The sequence below is a fragment of the Papaver somniferum genome, unplaced genomic scaffold (assembly GCF_003573695.1).
Source record: "Papaver somniferum cultivar HN1 unplaced genomic scaffold, ASM357369v1 unplaced-scaffold_10, whole genome shotgun sequence".
NCBI lineage: Eukaryota > Viridiplantae > Streptophyta > Magnoliopsida > Ranunculales > Papaveraceae > Papaver > Papaver somniferum.
The window spans coordinates 11,278,349-11,287,597 of NW_020618825.1; the positions used below are offsets into that span (position 1 = coordinate 11,278,349).

Genomic DNA, 9,249 nt, shown 5'->3' on the forward strand with positions numbered 1-9,249 from the left:
TAAAATAAATTAATGAAGATTAGTACTTGCACAGTACTAACTAAGAGTCCAACATCGATCTGGATCACCATGGGCACCACCGTGTACACATCAGAATCACTGTTTCTAATTATCATTATTTTGTAAAAAAAATCCAATATTCGATTCTCATCTATGATTTTATTCTGATTACTTAATACTAATTAAATTAATCAAACCAGTAAATCATAATTAATCAACTTTCCAAATTCCTTGCATTTATAAGCCTCTTGAGCCTCTCTTTCTTCTCTCATTTCCAAAAGAAAAAAAAAGAACTCCAAATTTCTTGTAGTCATTTTTTAATGGCTCCCAGAGTACATCCTCAAGCCTCTCTGTCACCCTCTTCATCTTCATCATCTTCTTCTTCTTCTTCATGTATAACTTCAAAAACAGAAGTATTCACAATATGGATGAAATCCTTGGTAATGAACAGCAACGGTTGTACCGTTTTCAATTCGAATGGTGAAATCATATACCGAATCGACAACTACCACAAGAAATGTAGTAACAAAGTTTATCTCATGGATCTTAAAGGAAATGTTTTATCAACTATTCTTAAAAAGGTAAATTGAACGCTTATTATCAGTTTTGCATTTCTTGATTTTTCATGTACCACCACAATTACGATATCCGTTGCGAATTACTAACTGTTTTCTTCCATGATTTTTGTTTTGTAGAGATTGAGAATGTTTGGAAGGTGGGAAGGTTATAATGGAAGTTATTGTTCCAAGCAAGATCAAGAGAAGCCATGGTTTCAAGTTAGGAAACCTTTTAGGGTTCTAAAAAAAGGTCATTGCAATGTTAGTGTTTCAATGGGGCCTTCGAATGATTCGTTTTATACAATCGAAAGGTTGGATAGTAAAATGGGTTGCAAGATACTAGACCAAGCAGGAAATGTGGTTGCAGAGATGAAACAAAAGCAATCAAGATTTGGTGTTGGGTTAGGGGATGATGTATTGACATTAATGGTGGAATCAAATGTGGATCATTTACTAATTTTAGGACTTATTGTTGTACATGGGCTAATTAATCACAAATTATGAAAATCCATTTGAATCGATTAAGTGGTCATGTGTAGTAGTTGAATAGATTAAGATCCTTAATTAAATAGATGGGTCATGGAGATAACCAGTGTCATTTTAAAGAGAGTTCTTGTAAAGTTTTTGATCATCAGTAGTGAAAATGATTATCATCCCAATTTTGTAACCTAGATTTTATGATTAATAATTAAACAAGAAATAGAACTCCTAATATCTTTTTTTGTTGTTTAAAATTAATCGAATGAAATATAGTATGTGCCTTCTCTAAGAAAAAGAAAACCAATCTCCCATAATCGGATGAAACTTACCTATATTCGATATTTACAACCTTATACAACAAAAATAACAACTCATGATGATGATTATTGCCAACTTTATAATTTTGAGATTTTATTCTTAACTAGACAAGATATATCTCCTTGTATTTTATTACTAATTTTCTGTAATCTGTTCAAAATTATTTTAATACTACAATACAGTGTTTGCAATTCCATAACTAATACTAAATCAAGTAAAAACCATGACAGAGATTAAAACCATTAGTTTGAATTCGTAACTCATTCGCACACAAAATTCCGGCTAAAATAACACAACAAATACTTTTTTTACTATCATTTAAAAAAGTTGGGTGTTCGAACATATCATCATCTAGTACATTACATGGCATTTAGAACAAGTAACAATCTTATACCGCCACCCAAAAGATGGCAAATTAAGACAACATGGGCTCTATCTATAAGAACAGTTAGGTGCATGTCGTTTTCGGTTATAACTCAATTATATGGGGAACCATATGAGTAGGAATATATAAACAGTTGATTTGGTATGAATCATCATCCAAATTCAAAAATAGCTTCAAATATCACCTCTTTTTGATTGAATCCTTCTGAAAAAGACAAGAAATAAAGAAAGAAAGATCCGTAAGATAAAAGCAAATTTGGTTCTAGTAATACAAGCAATAGCTAAATTAAATATATTGCAAATGATCATGCAAAAAAATCCAATTCCGGAAAACCCACCATGTTTGATTGTATGGTTGGTTGGTCTACACACTCTACACATTTACATGGTGGTGGGCTTGTTTCAATTCCATTATCTAATATGAGTCAGGTCACTGACTCACTCATTCACTTTACACATTCCATCCTGTGCATCGACTCTTCTCTTATCTCCCTGTCAAGGAAAGTTAATGCTAAAAGAGGGTTCTATCATTATGTGTGGTTGTTAAGGGTGTTTCCCATGTTGGAAATGTTGGATTGGTGCGATACAGAGTAACACGTACCTAAAAGATACTATCAAACTGGTGCGATTCAAGTTGTGTATCGGATTGGATCAATATTTACGTATAGCCAACGATATCGGCGGATATTTGATTTAAAGTCTATGGACATTCAATTCAAAACGAATAGACAACACCAAGTGAAGATCGAAGCCTAACGTATTACATTCAATTTTCATTATGCAGTGCAGTTATTAACAATGCCAGACTATTATCCTCCGCATTAATCATGCATGGTGGTGAGCAGTGTATTATCACTACTTATTGTCTTATCACTCACTTATTCAGTTACGAGTGCATTGACTCTCTCTGTACGTCTCTTCTCTATCAACAGAAGCTAAGGCTAAATGTGAATGAGTAGTGTGGCGGTTAATGGGTGTTACAGTATATGGAGAGGTTGGGTTACTTGGGTAGGTTGAAACACCTCATATGCTTTGTCCTACAATTATTGGATTATGTTACTTGGATATAGAGAAGAAGGGACCTAGCTCTAAACGGTCCATTTAATAAGTAAAGTAGTTGTTATAATGTCAAAAACAGTCTCAAACTATTCTTTTACTCTTTTTTTTTTTTTTTAGATTTTAGAGGTTAGAACAATGCCCCCTAGAAGTACACCTAAATACATTAGCTTAGGATTTATACTATTACGGAGTTCGATCCCTAACCTCTCTTATAAAAACAAGCTTGAGAACCATTAGACCTCTTGATGGTTCTCCATTCCTTTATTTCATTTATATATTTTTTCTGCTTATCTGTTATAACAGTATTGTTCTACTATTACTATCGCTATATGTATTTGTTAAATCGCCTATTTTATGCTAACAAGCATATTTCTTTGTATAAAGAAACATTAGTAGATTTTTCTACGATGAGAAACATTCTATATAAAGAAACAACCAACAAGTTGCATATGATATGCCCATGGTGAAGGGTGACTCACACTAATTCTGCCGCTAGCAGCCTTAGTACGTATGATCCAATACAAAGTGACACGACCAAGTGAAGTAGTACTTTCTGCACTAATAATTAAGAAACGAAAAGGTGAATTAGTACTAATTATAAAATCAGTTTGCCTAACAACAACAAAGCTAAGTACGTACGTACAATGCGTCCTTCATTAGTTTAACTAATAAACAAATCAGAAATGCATCACTAGTTTTTTTCCTTAGCACCCCTTTAGAGCCACACTAGTAAATCGTTCTTTTAATTAGGCCCCTAGAGGAAGAACTATGATGGGAGCACTAAGGAAAAACACACACGAAAAGGCAATTTCTATGATGGTTTTTTTCTTTTCTCAGCCGGATCTTCATTATTCAATTTACAAATAGATTTACAATAATATACGTAGTTGTTATATTCGGTGGACACTCGATATCCAATTGGGGGGATTTCCTAACTCATTCTTGTTGGAGAAAATGAGTTTTAATTAAAAAGATTTTATGGTCTTGGTATGGTTTGATCTAATTAAAAAGATTTTATGGTCTTGGTATGGTTTGATCTAATGACCTAAGGGTCTAAGGATACTCACTCATTTTTGGGTGAATGAAGTGGAACCTTTAGTCCCACATTGTGGAAAACTAAAGAGGAGCTCCACTATATAATCATACACTTATGTATGAATTGTGAAACGTGGGTGGAGCGGGTGGGCAAAAATACATATTTTGACCCATGCGATATACGCGTATACCATGCACCAAGTCCCTTTCCTATTCGGATTTACTTTTTGGAGAATTTTTTCTTTAGGAATTTAATTCCAAAATTATTTTTTAAGAGTTTTATTTGTGGGAAATTCCTTTTACGAGTTTTACTTGTTTTTGAAGAAAACAAAAAAAACCTAACTTGATTTGCAAGTATCTCATCCTATAAATATGACTCGAAATTCTGTTTTTAAAAAAAATATACAAGCAGCGACTATCTCTAGGTCTACTTTTCTTCTTCTTCTTATATTTTGTGCGGCGTTTTGCTTCCATCCCTGTTGCTGAGTTCAAGAGTGGGTAACTTGCGTTGTGCTAACTCAAGTTATATCGGGCAGTCTTATCCTGGACACATCTTCGCACGTTGGGGTTTAGCATTACTTCAGAGTATACCCGCGAACTAATGTGTTAAGGACAGCTTGTTGAACCTGTGATTCTGCCCTCATCAATTTGTTCGTGGTAGAGTTGTTTGATACTGTTCTTTATATTATTGTTTGATACATCTGACGTTTCTTCAATTGTTGCAAGATTACAACAATCTTAACACATTAATATTCCTTGTAACAATGGGAAAGAACGATGTTGAAAGACCACAGAAGTTTAACGGAAAGGATTTCAAGAGATGGCAATCCAAGATGCTATTTTATCTAAGCCATTATGAACTGGATTATGTACTTGTTCCACATGCTGAATTGATGAATGCTAAAGGTTTAACTGAGGAGGCGATCGAGTATAACAAGAGGTGTAATTTTCTGGCGAAAAATCATATCATGAATGGTTTGGAAGATGCGATGTATGATTTTTACAATGCTAAAGAAAATTTCAGTGCTTATGATTTGTGGACTGCGTTAGAAGCAAAGTATCAAGCGGAGACTGCAGGGAGCAAGAAATTTCTGGTGGCGAAGTTTATGGACTTCAAGATGACGAATGATAAACCTGTTGTTGATCAATTTCTCGAATTTCAACAGATCATTAATGAGATTCTTGCTGAAGGTATGGTCATTGATGAGACGTTTCAAGTATCTGCGGTAATTGAGAAGTTACCATCTTCTTGGTCTGAATACAAGAAAAAGCTAAGACATGAAACTGGCGAGATCAACATGGTTGAATTAGGAAAGAAAATTCAAGTGGAAGAGATGCTGTGCACCAAGGATAAGAACGTGTCTTCTGCAAGGGACATGAGTAACAAAGCTCATATGACTGAACACAGATCTTCAAAAGCTGGAAAAGGTGAGAGTAACAATCGTAACTCTAAGCGTGGTCCTCCCAAGAAAGGTATGTTTCGAAAACCAGAGTCTAGCATTACTAAAATTAAGGGTGCTTGTTATGCGTGTGGAGTTACTGGACATATGGCAGTTCACTGTAGACATCGTAAGGACAAAAAGGATAGTGCTAACTTGGTTGAAAAGAACAAGGACGAGTTTTCTGCAGTAGTGTCTGAAGTTAATTTGGTGACCAATGTGATGGACTGGTGGGTAGACTCTGGAGCTACCAAGCATGTTTGTGGGAACAGAGACCTGTTCACCTCCTACCAGAGGGTAGGGGAAGGCGAGAACTCTATATGGGTAACTCATCTGCATCAGAGGTTGCAGGAAAAGGAAAATGATGAAGCTCACATCTGGCAAGACTCTCACATTGAATGAAGTTCTTCATGTTCCAGACATCTGCAAAAATCTTGTTTCTTGTTCTGTTTTAGATGATAAGGGTTTTAAAGTTTCAATTGAGTCTGGAAAACTTATAGTAACTAAGGGCAATGATTATGTGGGTAAGGGTTATAAGACTGGAGGTCTTTACAAACTTAATGTAACCTGTCCTGAAGTGAAATTGAATGATTCTTCTGCTTACATGTGTGTGTCATCGAATGTTTGGCATGGTAGACTTGGTCATGTAAATTACAAATCAATGCATAAACTGGCTAGCGTAGGCTGCATACCCAAATTCACTTTGGATAAAAGTTATAAGTGTGAGATTTGCGTAGAATCTAAGCATGCTAAGAAATCATTCAGGAAGAATGTCCAGAGAAACACTAAACCCTTAGAATTGATTCATTCAGACGTAGTTGACATGAAGTCAGTTCAAACTAGAGGTGGTAAGAAATGGTTTGTCACTTTTATAGATGATTGTACGAGGTACTGTCAGGTTTATTTGCTTAGAGGGAAGGACAATGCCTTAGAAGCCTTTAAGATATATAAACGTGAAGTTGAAAACCAATTGAATGCTACCATTAAAACTTTTAGGTCTGACCGTGGTGGTGAGTATCTAATTCCTATTGGAGATTTCTGTGAAGAACATGGGATAATACATGAAACTACAGCCCCTTATTCACCTCAATCCAATGGTGTAGCTGAACGAAAGAACCGTACCCTTAAGGATATGATGAATGCCATGTTGATTAGTTCAGGATTACCTTCGAATTTGTGGGGGGAGGCTATCCTCTCAGCCAATTACATCCTGAACAGAGTACCCTTTAAAGGATCAGATAAAAGTCCATATGAGTTATGGAAAAGTAAACAACCATCTTATGATTACTTCAAAGTGTGGGGGTGCTTGGCAAAGGTGGCCATCCCTCCTCCTAAGACAAATAAGATAGGACCCAAAACCGTTGATTGTGTTTTTATAGGGTATCCTGAGCATTCTAGTGCTCATAGGTTTATGGTTGTGAGTTCTGAAATTTCTGACATAGGGTTGAATACTATCATGGAGTCTAGGGATGCTGAGTTCTTTGAGAATGTTTTTCCTATGAAACGTGATTCTCGAAAGAGATGTTTAGATGATCCCCTAGAATTTACATCATCCAGTCAGTCATTACCTTTAGAGGAAGATGAACCAGAAATAGAACCTAGAAGAGGTAAAAGGGTTAAAACTATGAAAACCTATCCTGGTTGCATTACATACCTAGCCGAGTCTGATCCTCAGACTTACAAAGAAGCCATGACTTGTCCTGAAGCTCCGTGGTGGAAAGAAGCTTCAATTAGTGAAATGGATTCCATTCGAGAAAACGGTACTTTTGAACTTGTAGATTTACCTCCAGGGTCTAAGGCCATAGGTTGTAAATGGATTTTCAAGAGAAAACGTAATATAAATGGAACTATTGAAAAATACAAGGCTAGGTTGGTAGCGAAAGGCTATAAACAGATAGAAGGTATAGACTTCTTTGATACATATTCACCAGTAAGTAGAATTAGCTCCATTAGGATGTTAATTGCTATAGCTTCTGTCCATAACCTACAGATACATCAAATGGATGTAAAGACAGCGTTTTTGAATGGTGAATTAGATGAAGAAATTTATATGGAACAACCCGAAGGATTTGTAGTTAAAGGTTGTGAGAAGAAGGTTTGTAAACTGAAGAAATCTTTGTATGGATTGAAACAAGCACCTAAACAGTGGCATGAGAAATTTGATCATGTGATGATTTCTAGTGGTTTTAGAATTAATGAATCTGATAAGTGTGTTTATACTAAACTTGTCAAGGATGCCTGTGTGATTGTATGCTTGTATGTTGATGATATGCTTATACTAGGTACAAACATGGATGTTATTAATACCACTAAGAAAATGTTGAATGAGAACTTTGACATGAAAGACTTAGGCCCCGCTGATGTCATATTAGGGATGAAGATTAGAAAAACTTCTAATGGCTATAGTCTGAGTCAGTCTCATTATGTTGAATCCATACTTAAGAAATATAATCAGTTTGACTGTAAACCTGTTTGCACTCCATATGATTCTTCTTGCAAACTCATGAAGAATAAGGGTGTAGGTGTTAACCAACTTGAATACTCAAGAGTCATAGGAAGTCTGATGTATTTGATGAATTGTACGAGACCAGACATTGCTTATGCTGTGAGTAGGTTAAGCAGGTATACTTGTAATCCAGGGCAGAAACATTGGGATGCACTTAATAGAGTGCTAAAGTACTTGAAGTACACAATGACCTTTTGTTTGAATTACGAAGGGTATCCGGCCGTCCTTGAGGGATTTTGCGATGCGAACTGGATAGCAGACTCAGAGGAGTCTAAGTCTACGAGTGGATATGTATTCACTCTAGCAGGTGCGTCTGTATCTTGGAAGAGTTCCAAACAGACATGTATAGCTCGCTCAACTATGGAGTCGGAGTTTATTGCGTTAGATAAAGCAGGAGAGGAGGCCGAATGGCTAAGAAACTTTTAGAAGATATTCCTCTCTGGCATAGGCCTGTGCCAGCTATATCTATACATTGTGACAGCAAATCTGCAATAGGTAGAGCTAAAAATAGCTTCTACAATGGAAAATCTATACATATGCGTAGAAGACATGATTCTTTGAAATTACTAATCTCAACAGGCGTTATTTCCATAGATTGGACAAGGTCCAAGGAGAATATCGCGGACCCTTTGACGAAAGGCTTGTCCAAGGAGATAGTTAGTAAAGCATCGAAGGGGATGGGGCTTAGGCTCAAATTTAAACTTGCCATGAAGGATACCAACCTTGCTGACTGGAGATTCCAAGATCAAGGTTTCGAATGAGACAACTAATTTGTGGTAGTTAAAGGTAAACACTATCAGATAATTTTATTATCTGTCCCTTCCCTATGGTGTTGATGTGATAGTGTGACTGCATGTGGAGGATGACTTTTAATTAAGTCTTAATGAGTTCTATAGTTTCAATTTAAGATTGAAGTGAGGTGTAGCAGTAAGCACTCTTGATGGAACTCACCTATCTGAATGAGGAAGTGGGTCGCTTCCTATGAGAATGGAGCCAATTCTTTAGAGCATTGAGAAAACAGGATATGTCCAGGGCCAAAATGGACAAAACGGCACGAACTTAGCAACACTTGGAGGATATCATGCGTGGATATTATTTGAACTACACCAAACGCTAGCAGTTCAAGACATCGCGTTCACTGTTTAGCTAGTAGTTCCGGTAACTTCTCACTAAGCAAGGTTCAAGACCTCATGGACACCTTTGCCTAAATGGTATTTTCCTTACTCTGATTTTTTCGTTTTCCGATATTTCATTCATGTGGGGGATTGTTGGAGAAAATGAGTTTTAATTAAAAAGATTTTATGGTCTTGGTATGGTTTGATCTAATGACCTAAGGGTCTAAGGATACTCACTCATTTTTGGGTGAATGAAGTGGAACCTTTAGTCCCACATTGTGGAAAACTAAAGAGGAGCTCCACTATATAATCATACACTTATGTATGAATTGTAAAACGTGGGTGGAGCGGGTGGG

General features: G+C 36.2%; 1 protein-coding gene across 1 annotated transcript; it reads left to right on the forward strand.

The window, feature by feature from the left end:
- Nucleotides 1-289: 289 nt before the first annotated feature.
- On the forward strand, nucleotides 290-1,260 carry LOC113325968 (protein LURP-one-related 11-like). Its single transcript, XM_026573791.1, has 2 exons — nucleotides 290-581; nucleotides 696-1,260. The coding sequence occupies exons 1-2, from the start codon at nucleotides 321-323 to the stop codon at nucleotides 1,059-1,061; spliced, it is 627 nt and encodes a 208-aa protein (XP_026429576.1). The 5' UTR covers nucleotides 290-320; the 3' UTR covers nucleotides 1,062-1,260.
- The last annotated feature ends 7,989 nt before the right edge of the window (nucleotides 1,261-9,249 follow it).